At 38.6% G+C, this 21,560-nt stretch overlaps 2 protein-coding genes across 5 annotated transcripts in view; one reads left to right on the forward strand and one right to left on the reverse strand.

Moving 5' to 3' along the window:
* Window positions 1-20,076, forward strand: part of LOC306860212 (ubiquitin-like modifier-activating enzyme 1) — a 30,962-nt gene extending 10,886 nt beyond the window's left edge. For 2 of the 4 annotated variants that reach the window (XM_079401789.1, XM_079401788.1), the window contains exons 2-26: window positions 1,321-1,437; window positions 5,382-5,440; window positions 5,541-5,709; window positions 6,430-6,564; window positions 6,705-6,811; window positions 6,893-6,983; window positions 7,136-7,268; window positions 8,253-8,350; window positions 8,441-8,587; window positions 8,775-8,951; window positions 9,065-9,166; window positions 9,298-9,378; window positions 9,907-10,059; window positions 10,149-10,314; window positions 10,425-10,621; window positions 10,712-10,776; window positions 10,867-11,062; window positions 12,342-12,416; window positions 12,514-12,703; window positions 12,872-12,960; window positions 13,046-13,138; window positions 13,227-13,418; window positions 18,142-18,243; window positions 18,895-18,995; window positions 19,111-20,076. In XM_079401789.1, coding sequence (XP_079257915.1) covers window positions 1,321-1,437; window positions 5,382-5,440; window positions 5,541-5,709; window positions 6,430-6,564; window positions 6,705-6,811; window positions 6,893-6,983; window positions 7,136-7,268; window positions 8,253-8,350; window positions 8,441-8,587; window positions 8,775-8,951; window positions 9,065-9,166; window positions 9,298-9,378; window positions 9,907-10,059; window positions 10,149-10,314; window positions 10,425-10,621; window positions 10,712-10,776; window positions 10,867-11,062; window positions 12,342-12,416; window positions 12,514-12,703; window positions 12,872-12,960; window positions 13,046-13,138; window positions 13,227-13,418; window positions 18,142-18,243; window positions 18,895-18,995; window positions 19,111-19,246 — 3,171 coding nt within the window. In that variant the 3' untranslated portion in view covers window positions 19,247-20,076. Of the gene's footprint in view, window positions 1-1,320; window positions 1,438-5,381; window positions 5,441-5,540; window positions 5,710-6,429; window positions 6,565-6,704; window positions 6,812-6,892; window positions 6,984-7,135; window positions 7,269-8,252; window positions 8,351-8,440; window positions 8,588-8,774; window positions 8,952-9,064; window positions 9,167-9,297; window positions 9,379-9,906; window positions 10,060-10,148; window positions 10,315-10,424; window positions 10,622-10,711; window positions 10,777-10,866; window positions 11,063-12,341; window positions 12,417-12,513; window positions 12,704-12,781; window positions 12,961-13,045; window positions 13,139-13,226; window positions 13,419-18,141; window positions 18,244-18,894; window positions 18,996-19,110 lie in introns of all 4 variants that reach the window. The other 2 variants (XM_079401787.1, XM_079401786.1) reach the window with 1 other exon arrangement.
* The window catches only part of LOC306861073 (ninjurin-1-like), a gene marked incomplete at both ends in the record, with an annotated part of 649,099 nt that overhangs the window by 453,550 nt on the left and 173,989 nt on the right, over window positions 1-21,560 (reverse strand). The gene's annotated exons all lie outside the window — the stretch shown is intronic.

A 21,560-nucleotide genomic window follows, 5' to 3' on the forward strand; every position in this document is an offset into this window, starting at 1 on the left:
TATGATATTTTTCCCATATCGCCCACCCCTACTTCCACATTCAGCCCAATGTCCTTCAAACAAACGTGCCAACTTAATGCTATGAAAACATACAGTGCTTAACAATTTATTAGACCACCTGTCATAATAAAGAAAAAAGAATTTTAGGAATCTGTCAAAAATTGTTTAAATAAAATGTTATTTATTGGGAAAATAACAAACAACAAATTAGTATTTATTCACATAACAAAAATGGCCTATGTCTTTCATAACAGCTTGCGTTCTTGCTGATATTGTTTATGTACTTTTTTACTGTAATTGGGTATCTGAAAAAAAACGCATTATAAAGCGCTTGACTTTTTTTTCTGCTTTTCTTTCTTAGATAACAGAAATATTATAGCATTAGAAATAGCCAACTACTGGTACTAAAGAGCTTATGCATATTGAAGGACTAACCAATACAGAAAGCTAAAAAGAAAAAAAAAAAGATTTTGGTAATCACCAATACTGTTAGTTTAGAGCAGCAGTGGCACAAACCTTATGTAATTTGTTTAAAGCCTTACATAAATTTGTTAAGCACTGTATATAGGCTAGTGACTATAGCCTAGTTTAGTCTTCTTTACTGTCATTTCTTTATCCTTTAAAAGGCGCCTATATGAAGCGTCTGATATTTATATTCAGACAATTACATGCAGTTATCTCTTTTACAGTTCCTATTCATAAAATATGTGCACTACATGTTGACTTTTAAACCTTAATTTAACGTACAACAACAGATATTTCAGCACAATTGATGTTTATGCGGAATGGTAATTGTCTCCCTCTCTACGGTGTTCCGTCTGTCTGACGCGACTGCACGCACCAACGCTCATTCAGTAAAAATTAAAGCTTAACACAGACTGTCAGGATGGGCCTTTACGCAAAAATAGAAATGCTCGCGTGAATGACATTTACAGATAAGGATATGACCGTAAACTGAAAGTGTTTGTGCTGAGGACGCACACGCATCTGTCAATTAGTTGGTGCAGCCCTAGTTGCTATTATTGTTCATTTGCACCACTGCTTTCCATTTGTTTGTGGAAATAACACGTGAGCTTTTGCCAAGTCCTAGAGCAAATAGCCTGAAAATGCTTTTAAGGCTACACTAAGATGATAATTGGTTTGTTTCATTTGGGAAACTCATTCCACCAGAAACTAAGTGACCTGTAAGATGCTGTTCTTTTTATTTTCTCTCTAGATTTTACATTATCTGCATTGTTCGTGTATCAATATTTATGCACACCTAACTCATAATATTCACTTACGAAAAATAGAGGTTGAGTTTTCTTTCATCTCTTCTAGATGTCCAGCTCGCCGCTGTCCAAGAAGCGTCGCGTGTCAGGATCAGAGACGAAGACGGGATCCCACTGCTCCTCCTCTAACTCTGTCAGAACCGAACTGTCACACACACCAGCTAACGTAGGTTCAAGTCAAGCTTTTCAGAACTAACTTGTTTGCATATAACTGGGACATCTAGATCAGTGGTTCCCAACCTGGGAAGGGGGGCACCAGAGTTCACAGGGGGAGGGGGCACGGGAGCTGATATGCTTTGAGGTCAAATAAAGATGTATAAAATGTTCCACTAATAATTTTATATAAAAACGTTTTTAAATCTTAGCTTACAATGCCAAGATAAGACAATTAAAAGTGTAATTGATATTAGTTTACCAGAGCTCCAGACTGCAACTAAATGGATATTTTGCTACTTTTTTTTCTGCCGGTGACACTAAATTTTGTTAGCGGTCTTGCTGGTGCCACTACCGATCTGCCTAACCGATAAGCGTTAGCATTCTGTTGTGCATGATAAATGCATATTAAACGCCAAATGCACCAAAAGTGAAACGAAATAGCACTTCTCGTTTGAAAGTGCGCGTCGCACTGACCTTTTATCAGCTCAGCTCAAAAGAAAACGGGGCAGTGTGAGCTAAAGCGAATGTATTTACTACACTGACCAGTCTCGATCACGAGACCACTAAACAGCGCTGTGAGATCTAGTGATCGCGCTCTAGTTCAGCGCAGAGTTCATCAGTACAAATCACATAGGTTTGCGGTTTAAACTAGTTTAAAGCCAAATAAATCAGAGCTGGATCATTCTCAACAACTGATGCGGAAACGCCTGTGCAACAATGATCCAGTTAGAAGGCATTTCAATCTATAAATCACCAACATTTACCATGGTTTTACTGTAGTAACATTGACAGTAGCCATGGCATTGTGGCAGAAAAGTAGAATACTCATATTAAATTTTATTATATTAAATTAAATGTACATCTGCATCCCAACTCAAGCTCCTGCTATTCTCAACTCCATCTACTGTTGAATGTTTATTTCTAAAACTTGCAATATTATTAGTATAACATGTTTACTATATATACTTGTATATGTATAAATGTAAGCGTATTAGGGATGGGTCACAATTTTCGAATATTCGATTAGTTGAGTTATTCATAGAATATCGAATAGGTTGTGCGATTATATTTGTCTAAATATTCCCCATGTTTTCGGTGCTGATGCGTAAGCAGAGCGAATGCTGTAGACTTGCAACTTACAACGATGTCAAATAAGAGTTCTGTGCAGACCACAAATATCCCCGACTGGGTTAGAGGTGTGCTGAATCCATACTGGGAAAGGCACGGAAAACGAATAACGTGTTCTAAGGAGCCACTAAACGGACATATGGTTAGCCGCATGCTAGCGATAGCCTGTTACACTACAGTACATGCACTTTTACTTACCAGCAACCGAGTATGATGATGGCGAATGATTTGCAGATCCTGAGCACCACTGACAAACATCTAATCTTGTAAAATGTGTGGTAAGTACTGCCGCTCCATAGTATAAACGTGATCGCGAATCTCCAAAGTGAAAGTAAAACTGTCTCGCGCACACGCATTCAAAAGCGTTTTCAATGCCCCTCATATTAATAACGGCTCACTGATGCCCGCAGTTAATATACAGTATAATTACCCAACGATATAATTGCGAGAAAGTATTGCAATATATATTTTTGAGCAGTTTAATACCTTATGAGCTGATATATGCTAATGGATGGACTGCTATGTTAATAAGTGCTGTCATTCTGCTACGTTTATTGTATCAATGTTTCAGCATGTTACAATCATTAAATGGTTTGAGTTAAGAGAGCCTATCTTTAAATAAATTAAACTGTTTGATATCATACAGATTAAAAGCGTGAATGGTCTCTCTCTCTCTCTGTTTATAGTTGTGTAACACTAGCCTAATAATGTGACGTGTGTGCATGCATATAGGGAAGGGGTGCTATTTTCTAATAATTCCCAGCGATTTTCGAATATTAATTTTGCATGAAATGCCCATCCCTAATATGTATGTGAAGAGTTCATTTGCAAAAACGGATTACTCTGTTTTGAACAATTCTCAGAAATCATGTTTTTTTCATTGTGCATTCCAATTAATCTCAATCAAACTGCAGTTGGGTTATTTTGACTAGGTTAAAAAATAACACAAAAAAAAACGCTTACTAACGCAATAAAACACAATAAAAACCTGATTTTTGAAAAAAAAAAAAAACGTTATCGGTTTTTGCAAATAAAGTCTTCATATAAATGCGATGAGGACGATTCGGTATCGGTTTAGTAATAGAACATAACCGATTATAACGTATTGACTCTTTTCTGACATCATATGTTGCATATGTGCTTTGTCGTGGAAGCATACAATGGCAGAGGGAGGCGAGTGCGAGTAATTAAAAATGCTCCAACTACTTTAAAAGCTGACATCTGGGCACATTTTGGCTTTTATGAGCAAGCTGGTTAGCATGACCTGGAGAAGACACACGCTGTGTGTAAATCATGTCACGTACAAATAAAATATGCAGGGGGTAATACCACTAAAGGCCCTGATATACTTCAAACAAAGTTCATTTTCGTTCTTCGTTTGGGGGCAAAAAGAAGTTTGAAAAGGCTGAGCGACGGTACACCGTTTCCAAACATTCCAACACCTGCTGCTGGAGTCGGGGGTGTAGATTAATGTAAACGTGTTGTGACGCTCTCGCAAATGCCCTAAACACAACAAGATTTAAGATTTTTATTTGTCACATGCACAATTATACAGAGTATAACCAGCAGTGAAATGTAGGTCAGGTCCGCTCCAAGGACAGTGCAATTATATAGAATACAAATATTAAGGAAAAGAAAAGTAGAAAAAAATTAAAGAATAAGATAAAAAATATAAATGTGCAGGTCAGTATGTTGTTGTCTTAAATAGTAATAAGGAGGAATGTGCAAAACAAATATGTGCAAAAAAGTTGTACAGGGTATGTAATTAGCACCAATATGAGGTAGAGAAAAATTATGAATAGCTTATTGATATAGTGATATTTACATGGAGTCAAGTGATGTTATGACACCGTTGTTGCAAGGACAGTGCCTACCTCAAACGCTGCAAAAATAGAGCTGTCAAAATCATTAAGGACTCTAATCACCCTGGTAACCGACTATTCACTTTGCTTGCATCTGGTAAGCGCTTCCGTAGCCTGATGGTAAAAACTGAGAGATTTAGGAGGAGCTTCTTCCCCCAGGCCATCAGGCTCCTAAACTCTAACTCTGTGTCATAACATCACTTGACTCCATGTAAATATCACTATATCAATAAGCTATTCATTTTTCTCTACCTCATATTGCTGCTAATTACATACCCTGTACAACTTTTTTGCACTTTTTTTTTTTTTTTTTTTTTTTTATAAACTGGATCAATTATTACACGGTTTTTATATTTTATGTGGTGTCATGATTTGATAAAAACAAAGGTTTATTATTGTATGTTCTCTTGGCATTTTATTTAGCCAATTATATGCCATTTTAAATTTGCTTATTGAAAGAACAATTACAGCAGTAGCAGCAGTATGGTGTAACATTTAGTTGAAACGCATGTATTTGGTACTTGTTACCTTTTATCTTTACTTTTTCCTTTCATTCTTTTCATGGCTTTGGGAAACTTGCATCTGATGGCCTTAACTTGAGAAACCACGTCAGCCGTTTTCACCCTGAGCTGTTACCCGTCAGTGCCAAATATTTAGTATTTAATTTGTGTATTTGTTCTAAATGCTCCTGTTGTCTTCTGTGCCCAGACTTAGTTTTGTTTGATGCATTCAAGAGGGAGGGGGTGGGGGTTCATATTGTCATATTTGTACGTAGGGGGGCCCCGAAGGGAAAAAGATTGGGAACCACACTGATCTAGATAATCTGAACTGGTATGTGTAGTCATATATTTTGTGAAATATATAATCTTCATTCTTTACTGTGCCTGGTTTTTGAAAGGCAGCCAGTTTCATAAGTTATGCTTGTCTATTTATAGTCTGTTAACTGTGGTTTTGGTCTCTGCAGGGCATGGCTAAGAATGGAAATGATGCTGAGATCGATGAGGGCTTGTACTCCAGACAGCTGTGAGTTTGGCCTTCATTTCAGTTTGATGTATCCTTAGAACGTTCTTTCTGAGCAAATAAGAGGTCACATTAGTAGTTAAATTTAGTATGTGTCTCTCAGGTACGTACTGGGCCATGATGCTATGAAGCGCATGCAGAGCTCCAATGTTCTGATCTCAGGGCTGCGAGGTTTGGGTGTAGAGATAGCCAAGAATGTAATTCTGGGCGGAGTCAAGAGTGTCACCCTGCACGACCAGGGTGTGGCTGAATGGAAGGACCTTTCTTCACAGGTTAGTGGTTGGTCGTGAGTCATAAACATTTTTGGGGGGATGCAAAACACAGCCATTGCTGCTAATTTTGTGCAATGCAAAGGCGCTGTAAAATAACTAAAACGGGAGCATAGTCAAAATCCACATTTGTGGCTCAAGCAACAGTTAAATTCCATTACTTTCAAATGTTTGGGGTTATTTAAGATAAAAAAAGTAATGTTAAAAAAGATTTATATTTCAAATAAATGCTGTTCTTTTCAACTTTCTATTAATCATAGAATCCTGAGAAAAATGTGTCATGGTTCCCACAAAAATATTAAACAGTACAGATGTTAATGACATGATGAATGTTGCTTGACCACCAAATCAACATGATTTTTGAAGGATCATGTGACAATGAAGACTGGGGTAATAATGCAGAAATTTCAGCTTTGGAATAAATTACTTTTTAAAATGCATAAAAATTGAGAAATTAAAGTTGTAATAATATTTCACAATAAGACAATTTTTATTAAATAAATGCAGATTTGGTGATCATAGGAGACTTCTTTCAAAAACATTACAAATATTACCGACCCCAAATTTTGAACAGCAGTGTGCATTAAACAATTAAAACCTTATATAACAATATTCACTGGAGTAAAAATACGAATTTTAGGAATAAGAAAATGAAAATGTAGTGTGATTTGTTAATAGTAGTAGTTGTAGTAATAATAAAAATAATAGTTTGTTACATGTTAGTTTTACCTGCGCGAGGAGGATCTTGGGAAGAACCGTGCAGAGGTCAGTCAGCTTCGACTGGCAGAACTCAACAGCTATGTGCCTGTAACCTCCTACACTGGCACCCTCACCAACGAATACCTGCCCAAGTTTCAGGTACTGCCGTTATGGCTCCACTGGACTACATCCATGAGCTCAACACATGGACTAAATACCCACATACATACACAACTTTGCATTAGTTAGTTTAATGCATTTAAAAGACTCGGCTAACAGGTGTTTGTGTATTTGACCAGGTTGTTGTGCTCACCAACTCCAGCCTCGATGAGCAGATACGCATCGGTGACTTCTGCCATAGTAACGGCATTAAGTTCATCGTGGCAGACACGCGTGGCCTGTTTGGGTAGAATACCTTTCTTTTGTGTTGAGTTATTAATGTTTTTGGTATTATTTTTTTTCTCATGTACTTTCTGTATTTCAATAGGCAACTATTCTGTGATTTTGGAGACGAAATGACGGTGTTTGATACCAATGGAGAGCAGCCACTGAGCGCCATGATCTCAATGATCACAAAGGTAAAAACTGTCAACTGGAATGGGCCAAATTACACTGTGATGGTATCAATTAAACCTTGTTTACTGTAGTCAGAATGAATGAACGGTCTCATTGTTATTTGTTAAACTTCTGGCTGTCTGAACCTTTTGCTCTGTGTTGTCTGTGTTTAAAGGACAGTGCTGGTGTGGTTACGTGTCTGGATGAAGCACGGCATGGATTTGAGAGTGGAGATTTCATCACTTTCACAGAAGTACAGGGCATGACAGAGCTCAACGGCTGTGAACCAGTAGAGATCAAGACGCTGGGTGAGTTACCATAGAGCCTCTTTCACACAGCCATTCCGGAAAATACACGGAAAATGTGTCCTGTGATTTGTCCCGGGATCGTCTGATTTCGGTTCATTCACACTGCCAGGGATTTTCCGGAATCTGTGCATGCATTCACACACAACCCGTAAAGACACGTGACATTTCATGTGACGTGTATAATGCAACGCGTACTGTTTCACTACACTGGTGAACAATTTCAGCTTCAGCGCGGATAGTGAGGAGAACTCCCTGATCTCTGCTTCAGCGTGGATAGTGAGGAACTCCCTGATCTAGCATTCAACACTACTAGAAAAATTTATATTCACTATAAAAACGCACATTATTTTAAGATTTTGGTAATGTTCATGATTTTTTTGTCTAGTAATCACACTTAAAAGTAGATTATATATTTGCAGCTGTTCCAAGACAGTGGAAACCCAGTTTTTTCAAAGAAGAAAAAAACACTTGTTCAGGGGTGATTTAAAATAAAACATTTAGATTTTTAGTAGTTTTAGCTTCTATATTAAATAATTAAGAATTTTCATCCCTTGGATTTTTGCTGAGGGTGGGCGGAGTTGCTTGGTAAACAACTAGTGTCATTTAGCAAAGTAATTGAATAAGCATGAAAAGACAATTCACATTTGTCTTAATCTCAGCAAATTGACAACTGTTTCAGATGTCTGGAACTTTTTGACTATTTATGGGTGTTTGACTGTTTGACATGTTTTACTGCAATGTCAACCTACTTTTTAACATGTAACTGGATCAGCTTTGGGCAACAAACGTTAATCACTGCAACTACTAATCACTTTAGTCAACTACCTCTGTCCTAAAGGAACAGGAAGGTGGAAATAAGTTCCTTGTCTCAGAGCCCAAAGCACTGAACTTGTGTTACCGTTTAAGGAGGTGTACTGATAACTGTACACCGTTTGAAGGTTTGTCTGTAGGCTGTTTTGTGATCGTGATGTCCTCTGCCATCAGGTCCTTACACCTTCAGCATCTGTGACACCAGCTCTTTCTCGGACTATGTGAGAGGTGGTATTGTCACACAAGTGAAGATGCCCAAGAAAGTTGCCTTTGTAAGTTGACGCCCATGCTGAGGCTAACATTATAGAACTCATGTAAAGTGAAAAAGTGGATTACATATGCACATTTGTTTCTTCGATCAGAAATCCTTGTCCTCTTCCATGGCCGAACCAGAGTTCCTGCTGACTGATTTTGCCAAATTTGATCGTCCAGGCCAACTGCACATGGGCTTTCAGGCGCTGCATGCATTTGAGAAGAAGCACAGTCGTCTACCGAAGCCCTGGAATCAGGTGAAAAATTTTGTTAGTTGTTAGATTTATGCATGAGGTCCAATCCACTTCCAAGCTTATTCTGGCCAAGAAATGTAACGCCTCAACCATTACACAGTGTTCTGTTTAATGGCATATGAATGCTGTGCTGTGGACATCAGTCTCAGTGACTCAGCAGTGATCTCTTTCTCTCTTCGTACTGCTGCAGTCTGATGCGGATGAGCTTGTGGCTCTGGCTGAAGAGGCAAATGCTGCGCAGACCGGATCTGCCAAACAAGAGCAGCTGGACCAGGCAATCATCAAAAAACTGTCCTGTATGGCTGCTGGAGACCTGGCACCCATCAATGCCTTTATTGGTGGGCTTGCTGCCCAGGAGGTCATGAAGGTAATATGGTCTCCCGTCATTTTCTTTGAGCTTGGAATCAGTGAGATGAATGAGGAACGCGTTTGGTTAGACTCCCCTGTCATGGTCTGTTATATATTGCTTTTTTTCTTCAGGCTTGCACAGGAAAGTTTATGCCCATCATGCAGTGGCTGTATTTTGATGCGGTGGAGTGCTTATCTGAGGATGCTGTTCTGACAGAGGAAGAGTGTGCACCTGTGAGTGCTTCTTGTACCATTGTTTATTTATGTGTTTCTGTATTTGTTTGATGCTCGTGGAGCTACATGCATCTCACCCAAAAGAGTGTTGGTTGATTGCAAATAATAATTTATTCATCTGTTTTCTGTAGAGGAACTGCCGGTATGATGGCCAGATTGCTGTTTTTGGGTCCAAGCTGCAGGAGCTGTTAGCCAAACAGCGATATTTTCTGGTGAGGAGCTGAAACTGTCCATTCATCAAATTGGAAGATGATTACACCATGCCAATTATTCAGCATTATGCAATGCTTGCTTTTCCCCTTGAAATTATGTTGAGACAATCAAACAAAGCTTCTTTAAATCATATTTTTCAAAAGGCAAGTTTATGCCGCAAGTATTAACTGTTCCAGCCAAGATTGTTTTGCCTTTAGTCCAGTGTTATTGTAAAATAAAGCTATTAAAACCCCTTTTAATTTAAGTAAAATATTAATATTAGATGAAAAACTTTAATGAAAATGTGATGTTGCCTTTCCAACTACTAACTGTAATAAGTGTAAGTTGAAGTACTAAAATTACTAATTGAATGTAAAACAAAAAATCAAAGCTATTTCTAAACTAATAATGACAAATGTATAAACTTTACTAAAATTAAATGAAAATAAAGCGAATTCACATTTCTAAAAACTAATAGTTTATAAATTGTACTAAAGTAAGGCTGATTTAGTCTGTGTGAATTTTAGTGACTTGTTTCCTGTGTTCAGGTTGGTGCTGGAGCTATTGGTTGTGAGCTGCTGAAAAACTTCGCTATGATGGGCTTGGCCAGCGGTGAAGGAGAGGTCATAGTTACTGACATGGACACCATAGAGAAGTCCAATCTCAATCGACAGTTCCTCTTTAGGCCTTGGGACGTTACGGTGAGATTGAGTGACACACTGAAGAAGAAAGGAATTTTGTAATGTCTTTCTTGAATGGTTGCTGATGATTTTGTTGTTCCTCTGAGCAGAAGATGAAGAGCGAGACCGCCGCTGCAGCCGTGAAGCAGATGAACCCATCAGTCCGTATCACGGGTCATCAGAACCGTGTAGGGCCTGAAACTGAGAAGATCTACGATGATGACTTCTTTGAAAGCCTTGATGGAGTGACAAATGCTCTTGACAATGTAGATGCCCGTAAGTAAGAGCTTTAGAAAGCAAAGTGGCTGGTCATGTAGGTCACTTCAAAATGTAACATTCAAAAAGCTGTTTATGAGAAATTATCTCGGCATACTTTGCTTTTCCAGGTATGTATATGGACCGGAGGTGCGTGTACTACCGTAAGCCATTGCTGGAGTCTGGTACTCTAGGCACCAAAGGGAACGTGCAGGTGGTCATTCCCTTCCTCACAGAGTCATACAGCTCCAGCCAGGATCCTCCTGAGAAGTCCATTCCTATCTGCACGCTCAAAAACTTCCCTAATGCAATTGAACACACCCTTCAGGTAACCTTTCTTTGTGATGAAGTTCTGGTGTCTTAAGCCTTGGGTACCGTGACTGACCTAAACTGACCATTTACCCACCTGCGTTCTTAGTGGGCTCGTGACGAGTTTGAGGGACTTTTCAAACAGCCTGCTGAAAACGCTTTGCAGTATCTGACGCAAGTTCCTGTCACTCTAAACAACCCGTAAATTTGCCACGCATGGTGCTGTCAGCCGTTTTAAGATGTAATGTTCTCATTCCTCCCCAGAGACCCAAAGTTTATGGAGCGCACACTGAAGCTCCCTGGAGCTCAGCCTTTGGAGGTGGTGGAGGCAGTATACAAGAGCCTGGTGACAGATAAACCACACAGCTGGGAGGACTGTGTAGCCTGGGCCCGCAACCACTGGCAGTGTCAGTATAACAACAACATCCGTCAGCTACTGCACAATTTCCCTCCAGACCAGGTGAGGACTGTCTGTTCTCATTTGATTAGTTATCAGTAGACTCTGTTTTCATAATCTGAACCTTAAAGGGTCAATGACACAACACCTTTTTTCATATTAATCTAACAGGAAATAGTAACCCTCTGGTGCTATTCAGTCATTTTTAAACTGAATATTTGTTTTTATTTTGGTGTTTTAGAATTTTTTACTTCATCGGAATCGTACAAAACTTGCTTTACCAACTTGCTTTTTTTGGCACTTGCTTTGTGAACAGAAAATTATGGATATGATTTGAAAAGGTTAAATGGCTCTGACAATAGTCACTTATATTCCTCACTGTCAAATGACTGCTTTGAAAACTAATGGTAAATGAATTTCATCTAGTGGAAACAAGTTGGTACTGCACCCAAAAAATAGTTTTATTGAAAGCCAAATTTGGAACACAATTTAAGATTTTAAATCTTCTATTTTCTTGTTTTAGAGTAAAACATGTTTTGGAAAATGTATTTCATATTAAATCAATAATCTGCCAGGTGTCGTCTTTAAAATGAGACCAAACTTAAGTCTGTGCTACAAAGCACAGCTTTGATTTACAACAGTTTAAGTTGGAAATTAAATTTTCAGGTCTATGCTCAAAAAGTGGTTGGTAAATAGGTAATGGGTTATAACTACTGCGTAAATATAATTCACTGCCATAAAACCCCCTAAAAATACAAAATATTAAACATTATTGAAGTAAAATATAGTATATTCACAACTGAAATAAAAAAGTGGTTATTTTTGACTGCCACCCGAGGAGTACAAGAAGCTTAATTTATTCAAATACATTTTTTTTTTTTTTTACTTTTTTTTTTTTTTTCCAGTTTTGAGGCAAAATTTGTCAAGGTTATACAGCTGGCTTGAAGTCATAATGAAGAAAAAATATTTATTAAACTGAATTCTTGAAAGCTTAAGCTAAAATCTTTCATTGCCTAGTTTAAAAGTTTTATCAAAACCTTCATCAACTATTGTGCCTTACGTCTGAGTGAAACGGATTTTGAAAAATGTAGGGCGTGAACTTTTTATCCATTGATTGAATGGAGGCAGATCTGAATGCAAACTTGGTCACTTTGAAAGAACAGGGTGGGATTTAAGCCAAGACTGGAGAAAGTCGGTCTGTAATTGAGTTATGAAATTGGTTACAAAAAAAACACGCATGGATAAATATCAATAAAATGCATTTATAAAATAGTGTGAATTTCCATTTCATGCCAACTGTAATGAACATTTAGTTTAATGTCTTCCTGCTCTTTCTGTCTAGCTTACAAGTTCTGGGGCGCCATTCTGGTCAGGTCCAAAACGATGTCCCCATCCATTAGAATTCAGCACTAACAATGTGAGTATTCACTGTGAAAAGACAAGTCTTGGTTTGAAATTTGATGTCTTAAAAAAATAATTAAAAAGATTGATCTTTATGTCATTGTGATTGGTAGGATCTTCACATGGACTACATTATGGCAGCGGGTAATTTGTTTGCCCAGTCATATGGTCTGCCGGGCTCCACTGACCGTTCTGCTCTGACTAAGCTGCTGCAGGATATTAAAGTGCCTGAGTTCATACCCAAATCAGGAGTCAAGATCCATGTGTCTGATCAGGAGCTGCAGAGTGCCAATGCATCAATCGGTAAGTGGAGAAGTGGTGGAGAACATTTTAGTGTACGTGGATTTGAAACAGTTGCTGAGCTCATCTTTTTTGTTCCAGTGAATCCAGAACAAAGAAAACTGGATGCTAAAGCAAATGCTAGTTTTCACTCTCCTAGCATTGGTCAATTTACTATTGATCTGTTTTCAGATGACTCTAGGCTTGAAGAACTGAAGACAAAGTTGCCTTCTACAGAAGCGACTTCTCAATTCAAGCTCTGTCCCATTGAATTTGAAAAGGTACCACTTATAACTGGACCCCAATTTCCTGGCCTTTAGAACTTTTGTACTTCAGTTAAAATGCTAATTAAATTCTCCTCCTCAGGACGATGATGCAAACTTTCATATGGACTTCATTGTAGCAGCCTCTAATCTAAGAGCAGAGAACTACGACATTCCTCCTGCAGATAGACACAAGGTGAGAGGGCCAATGAAATGCTTTCTTAACTCTCTTGGGAGCCAAATCCCACCATCGCAGGTCCTCACCTTTCTATTTTTTCTTTCAGAGCAAACTCATTGCTGGAAAAATCATTCCAGCAATCGCCACAACGACAGCTGCCGTGGTGGGTCTGGTGTGTCTGGAACTACTAAAGATCGTTCAGGGGCACGAGAAGCTTGAGACCTACAAGAACGGCTTCATGAACCTTGCTCTGCCTTTCTTCGCCTTCTCTGAGCCCATAGCTGCTCCCAAGCACAAGGTAACCAACAGCATTGTCCATTACAGCAGCAGAGTTGGCGTCCCTTTGAATATGAATGAGCTCTCAACCCTCTACATTGCTAGTAAATGACTCGCATATGTGACTAAATCTTCACACTGGGCGACTAAATGATGTCTAATATTAGCCACTGGCTAATAAATTCTCAGATTTTACTCGCCAGTGTGTGAGTTGGAGACTAAGTATATAAGTTTAGCACCGATATATTTTCACTCGCTGAACACTGAGCGCTTCAGAGTTTTACACTCCGTCAAGCGATCTGTTTTTTTTTTTTTTTTTTTTTTTCAGTTCATCTGAATGAACGCACATGCAATTAGACGAACGGTAAACTCTAGTGTGAAGGCGCACGACTCGCTGTCGCACATGCAAAGACAGCGCGAAAGAGTCTTGCATAACATGCAGAATTGACTCGCTACATGTAAACGATATTCTTGTATTTTCCTGTCAAAAGAGTTCCTTTGGAATTCTTCACCTTTTAAGAACTGCCGGGTTCTCCGGTAGTGGGCAGAACTAATGTGCACACGACAATCTCATTGGCTGGTGCTCACCTACTATTGTCCCTGTTTTGCTTTCAGCAAATCAGTTCGAGCAAACGCACACAACCTGATTAATATTCATGAATCCAGCAGCTCATTAATCCTTAGTACTTTTTATATTGTTCTTATTAGTAGAATGCGTATTATTGTTTTTTTTTTTTTTTTTTTTTACAGAAACACTGAATGACAAAAAAAAGCACCACCACCAGTCCTAAGTTCAGTTAAAATGACTAAAATGCATGCATACATGGTTACCAAGTTTTAATTCTAATTACTAAAGTTCTATCATTAAATAATAGGCCTACGTGATTATCATATTATAATGCTTGACTGACTGTTAAAGTCTGCGAGAACCAGAAGTTGCTGCCGTCTTTATTTCAGTGTAGTGACGTATTTCCATCAGAAACGGAATATTGAATAGAGGGCAGGTTTTATTTTTGCGCTCTTCCTCTGTCTCTCAATCATAGCAACCTAATGGTCGGAGGGGTGTGTTTAAGATTTTTCAGATTTTGATTATTTTCAGTGGATTAACTTGCACGGTAGGGCTGCACGATTAACCTTTATTGCATCGATATTGAGGTTTTAACTCCCGCAATAACCTAACCTCAGGAGTCTGAGGTTTTTTCCCCTGCCTCTGACATTTGAGTGACAAACCTATTAGCCAATCAAAATGGTCGAATCTCGCGTTCCTGGCTTGCTGGCCAATTAGAAATGGAAACAAGGTTGTATGCAGTGCACCGGCTTTCTGTTAGCAGCAAAGCAGCTAACACACAACGTGTACCTCGAATTGTGCCAATAGAAAAAGCTTGTAACTGCGCAGAAATGGCCAAAAGCACTTCTTCGGTGACGGGAGAGGAAGCGGGGGAGCACTTGGTTAACAAGAAGGGTGGTACTTCAGCTGTTTGGACTTATTTTGGATTCGCGAAGAACGACGTGGAGCAAAAGAGTGCTAAATGTAAAATATGTCGACGTGCTGTGGCCAGATCCAGAGGAAACACTACCAATCTATACCAGCATCTTAAAAATTACCACCGACAGCAATATGATGCATGCACAAAAAGTGTGGATGAAGACGAAGCCACGACTAGCCTGTAGTAAAAAACCTTTAATGTAGCACTCTGACAGTTTCTGATTTTGCACTTTCTTATCTTGCAGAAGGCTGGATAAGGTGTTGTTTTTAATTGTTATTGTCGTTTATTTTAAAATGTGTGCAATATAACAGTTTCATGTTCAGTAAATGGCAGTGGACTACAGAATTATTTTGTTTTTCTAATTGTAAATCTAAATCTAATAAGAATTCATTTTCTATTTTTCAGTGTTTAAGATTGTTAAATTTAAAAACAAATGACCAAGTGGTTAAGTTAATTTCCATTATGTCTTCTTATTCTTTGGTATTTAGGTTCAGTTATTTAATAATCACGAAGCATCAAACAATCTCATTACCTCAATCACTATGTATGTAGTTTATTTAACCCTCTGTGTCGTAAAAGTAACAACATATTTTATTAATAATTTTAGGTTTTATGCACTTAAAAGTATCGAACGCAAAAATCGAAAATCGCATCGCAATATTTGTCAGAAAAACCGCAATTAGGTTTTTTCTCAAAATCGTGCAGCCCTATTGCACGGATTAATTGTTAACATCAAGATTACCAATGTGCGCTAGTAAAGTAAATAGTCCATTTTGATTTCATGCCGACTTTAAGAGTATACTTCCAGGGGGAAAAAAAAAAATATATATATATACATACAGCGCGGAAGGTCATCATTGCCTGCGTCCCAATGTGCACACTATCCATCCTAAATTCTGTGAGATATTAGTCATTTTCAATACTATTTAGGGCAGATAGGGTGGATAGTATGCACATTGGGATGCAGGGATTGTGTGATTGAGGTGCCAGGCTAGACAAAAGTGAAGCAAACGCGGAGAGAGCGAGCGACAGTGCGCAAGAGATGTATACTCCTATGTGATAAGGGTACAGCGAACCAGTGTTGCCAGGGTTGCGGTTTTCCCGCGCAATTGGGCTATTTTGAAAATACAGCCGCGGGAAAAATGACAGCGATGTGGGTTGCGGGGTTTTTTTTGGGCTACTTTTATAATGTACCGTGGCCGCCCAAAGTATGTGTGTGTGTTTTTTATATATATATCACATCACACACACACGTGATCACAAAAGGAAGTTATTACAAACACTCAATGGTGGTTTAAAGTGAGTTCTGAGTGAAAGTGTACTATTAATCTCATAAATTGTCTTATGTAGCATGATGCTAATGTTAGCTCTAATGCACCTGCAGAACAGGTCCAGTTCTTCTTAATGGTTTTTGTCATAATTCTTAATGTAAGGTTGCAAGAAAATGTTTTGTATTTATTTAGAAATACTTTTTGATAATAGTTGGGTAAATATATACTGGGATTGAAGCGATGTGGCTTGGTAAAAGTTTTATTGCCAGCATAAAGGCTGATAATGGCTGAAAAAAAAAAAAAGAATAAGGAATATGTCTCATACTTTGCGGAGGTGTGAAAGGTTCTGTTTCCTTAAACTAGTTTGTCATGCTTTTCTTTTTCAACACATTTACAGGTAAATCCTAGTATTTTAAATGTACGATTAATCGTGATTAATCACAGTCCATGACTGATTAACGCGATTAAATTTTTTAATCGATTGACAGCACTAATATATACATGTTTGTAAAATGGTGCATATTGTGGCGGGAGGAGCAAACGACAGACACAGTGGGCGTGGCGTCAAGCCTCGGAGAGGTTTTTATTAAACAAAATATTAAAATAAAGTGTCCAAAGGGGGGAAAGTGTCCAAAATAAACAGGGATCTGGTGTCCTCGTCGTGCTGCGGGGCTAGTGAAGGAGGGCAGTGTTCAGAAGGGAAGGGTCCAGGGAAGGGGCGGAGTCCGGTGGCCGCACGCGCTCCCCTCCTGGTCCGGGGCGCGAGGGGCGGCGGCTTCGCCTCGCGGCTTCGTCCTCAGCTGGCCGCGGCACTTCTGGGGGACTCTACGGCCCGGCATCCTGGCCCGTCGGCCGTATCACGAGTGCGGCGTCATCTGGACTGCGGGTCCGGCGGCTCGCGTCTCTGGCGGCGGCAGGAAATCCCTCAACGCTCCCTTCCTGGACCCACGAGGACACCAGCGTGCATGCACGGGGGAAGAGACCGGTCTCCCGAGGAGAGGCGCGCTCGGCATTTAAACAGCGGCGGTGATGAGGCTCTATTCACATCAGGTGCGCCTCATCACACGCCGCCAGCCCTGGCTGTTTCAGCGCCCCTCCTCTCTCACACACCCACTCCCGTCGGGAGCCTGGTGAAGGGCGGCGAATATGGGACGGGGTGGTGATGATAGAAAGGGGGGGGAGGCAGCCGACTCGTCACAATATATACACAAACATACATGTATTGTATATCAGTCTGGTGATAGTCACCGGCCTTCCCAAGAAGACCATTAGACAACTGCAGCTCATCCAGAATGCTGCTGCCAGGATTCTGACTAGAACCAGAAAATCTGAGCATATCACACCAGTCCTCAGGTCCTTACACTGGCTTCCAGTTACATTTAGGATTGATTTTAAAGTACTTTTACTTGTTTATAAGTCACTCAATGGCCCAGGACCTAAATATATTGCTGATATGCTCACTGAATATAAACCGAACAGACCACTCAGATCATTAGGATCAAGTCAGTTAGAAATACCAAGGGTTCACACAAAACAAGGGGAGTCTGCTTTTAGCTATTTTGCGGCCCGCAGTTGGAACCAGCTTCCAGAAGAGATCAGATGTGCTAAAACATTAGCCACATTTAAATCAAGACTCAAAACTCATCTGTTTAACTGTGCATTTGAATGAGCACTGTGCTATATGTCCGAACTGACTGCAATACATTTTATGTATAATCATTTTCTTTAAATTCATTTTAAATCAATTTCTATATCATCTTAAATTTCCTTTTTTTATTATTTTTATTTCCATGTTTTTATTGATTTTTAATGTCTATTTCACTTTCTTTTATGTAAAGCACTTTGAATTACCACTGTGTATGAAATGTGCTATATAAATAAACTTGCCTTGCCTTGGTGAGTAAACTTAATGTACTAGCCAGTGGCGATTCAATTGCCGAGGTGTCCGTAGAGGGTTGGCTCTTTTGACACTTGCTTTCTTTCACAGTATTATGAGATTGATTGGACGCTTTGGGACCGCTTTGAGGTGAAGGGAGTTCAGTCCAATGGTGAAGAAATGACACTCCGACAGTTCTTGGACTATTTCAAGGTAATGCTTGATGCTCATAGTTTGTGTTTGAAGAAACTAGTGGTGGACATTGAAGATTATTTTAGTAAATGAAACCACTACTTCAATTACCCTAACTCAGTTTGTTATTCTGGACTGTAAGTGTTAAGTATAAGTATTTCAGTTGTCAGATTATAAAGTTAAACATTTAGTAACACATTCTGATTGGTTTGGTTGCACAAATTAAGTTTAATTTGTTCATTTAAATTAAGAAATGAAGAAAGAGGCCTTTTTGTTGTTTTTTCATATGGTTGTAAATAAGTTTTGATAATTGCAAAATGTTTGTAGTTGACAAAGGTTACAGGGATATTTCACCAAGTTGTTCCAAACCTGCTAGACCTTTGTTCATCTTGAAGTTATGACAGAAGTATATTGCTATTGTAGAGTAAAATGTACTTAGTTTTCATAATATAATTATATAATGTATTGAGAAATATCATATTATGAATGTTTTTAATCCATGTTCTAATTTATACATGATAAAAAGTCTATTTTGCAGCACTTTGTTTTAAAACCTATAAATTTACATTTTGCCATGCCCTATTTGTCCATCCCTTGTAGAAGCAATCAAACGTATGTCTCTTCAATCTTAGACTTTGTGTACTCATGGTTGACACTCTGATGCTCCCTCAGAATGAACACAAACTGGAGATCACTATGCTCTCTCAGGGAGTTTCCATGCTCTACTCTTTCTTCATGCCTGCGGCCAAGCTTAAAGAACGGCTGGAACTGCCGTGAGTTGGTTTTTCCTATCTTCAAAGATTTACTCAATTCTAATCATAACAGGTGGCAGTGAGGCATATGGGATTGAAGAAAATTAACTGTTTGGCTCTGTTTTTATTTTCATAGGATGACTGAGATCGTGACTAAGGTGTCCAAGAAGAAACTGGGGAAGCATGTTAAAGCACTAGTTTTTGAGCTCTGCTGCAATGATGACACAGAAGAGGATGTAGAGGTCCCCTATGTCAGATACACTATTCGCTGAGAGGGTTGTGGGGTAGGGAAGGGGACCAGTCAGAGGCGGGAGAGGGTGGCCCACTGGGGATGGGGGAGTATCAGTATGCTTGGAGAGCCCAGAGAGAAACCAATCAGTTTTTTTTTATCAGTAATTGAATTCTAGAAGTATTACATCTCAAACACCCCTCTTTCCCTATTGGTCGAGCTCTCTAGGGTATGAATCAGTCAGGCTGGTAATGTTTAGGATTATGGGGAGCATGTGAATCTTTGGCTGCAACTTATTTGAACTGGTTGTTGTAACGCACAGCTTCAGTGTATGAATTTATCTGTACACCACTCGTCACTCCCTCCCTCTGAATCCTCTTCACACCAGTCTCTGTTCCTGCCCTCATGGTACTTTTGCGGGCAGCACCATCTTGCTTTGTATTCTGAAGTAAAATATTGACTGATGCCAAAAAATGGAGTACAAAGGAGAAAAATCAATTGTTTTCTTAATCGTTTCAATTCACTGCCTTGGCTTGATGTCACCTTTAAGTGTAACTTAAAGCGCTCTTTTTGGCCAAGGTCTCGGAGCGAGTTGGTCCACTTACTGAACTCCTGCTCTCCCATAGGCCCAGTGGGAACATCCCTTTGCCTCTCTGGCTTCTGTATGGGTTGGGTTCAGGAACTTGCACATAACCTTTTTTTTCTCCCTCATTTTATTATTTTATTTTTAATTTGTTAACCTTGTAGAACATAAACTCTGTATTCTTTCTACTTTGTTAAACTCCAAAAAAAAAAAACATTACAGTAAAAAGAAGTGATTTTACTCTGTAATGGGAGCACTTAGTGTGTTAGTGAATAAAGTTGAAAACTATTTCTTGCTTTATTGTCTTTTCTTTGCTACTGTTTTTAAAATGTATCTATAAAGTTAATAAAAGAATCTGCAATTAATCAAACTGGCTATCAGGAATATTTCAGTTGGTAAGATGCACAGTACACTTTCAGCTTTCATTGTTTATAGAAAGAGAAGTGTCACAATTTAAATATATCTGCTGTTCATGGATATAAACGCTATAATCTTTAAGATTTTACATCAATAATAAATAGCAGAAATAAGTAGTCTTGTTCAACATTTTATTAGGATTAAGTAGTGTTGTGGTCAAGACCAGACCAGCACTGCTCAAATTAATCTAAAGGATCCACATTTACTGCCTGAGAAATGCCTTATTTTTAATCATTAAATACAATAATAAGACTTAATTATAAGACACTGTTTCCAATCAAATGAATTCTCTAACAAAATTAATCTTTGCACAGAAGCTGTATCTGAATTGGTACAATTACAAATGCATAAATGTTGAGAATAATGTTAAAAATAGTTTAAATGTTTTTATAAAAGTAATATATATTTTTTAAACGGTTCTCTTGCTCTTGTGGTATTGCTTAATCATATATTTTAATATAAAAATCCACATCATTCGAGCACTTAAACTCTCAAGCACTTTTTTTACAACAATATCTTGAATTTTATTGGAGTATGTATTAATTTTGGTGACATTTTTGACACCATCACTCAATAATGTCTGACCCGCCATAACGGTATAAATCATTTGTTCACAGCAATCCACTATGGGGCCTCAACAAATTTCCAAGGGGGCCTCAAGATGACTTCAAATTGTTTCAAATAAAACAAAAGCATTAAAATGAACTAAAACAGATGAAAATCAAAGATATTTCTTAGTATTTGGTTATTTTTATAATGAATATACATCTTTCTAGTCATGCTAATCTCTAAAATATTTTGTGTGCGTGGAGGGGGGCCTTTAAATAATGTGGACAATAGGTGCAGTGAAGTCAAACATTTTGAGAACCACTGTTATAAATAAAATTATTTTTATTTAATTAGTTACTGATTGCATTTGAAGCATTTAATTTTACATCCAATCACATTAATGATGGTTGTAAATAAATCAGACAATTTAGTGATATCCCCGCATTTGTAGTCTTGACCGGTCTTGAAACAAAATCCAGAGTCCTCTTAGTCTGAGACCAAGACAAGACCGAGTACAAATGGAATCGAGATCAAGACCATCAAAAATGGTCTTAAGACCGGTCTTGAGTACTACAACACCAGGATCAAGGCTCTGAATCTAGATAATAGGGTTTTATCCAGTTGTAGAGAAAATTGCATTTTCATGCGCTGCATTGCGAGCCACTCCACTTTAACTGGGCCACTTCTTGACATTAACTTTTTTTAAGTTCACTCCAGTTTGGCTGTTGTATGGTGCTCTGAGTCACAGTTTTATTGTAAATTAAATAATCCAACTCCTACTGGCCTTCAAATTATAGCACATTGTCCC

The sequence above is a fragment of the Barbus barbus genome (genome assembly GCF_936440315.1).
Source record: "Barbus barbus genome assembly, chromosome: 41".
Classification (NCBI taxonomy): Eukaryota; Metazoa; Chordata; class Actinopteri; order Cypriniformes; family Cyprinidae; genus Barbus; species Barbus barbus.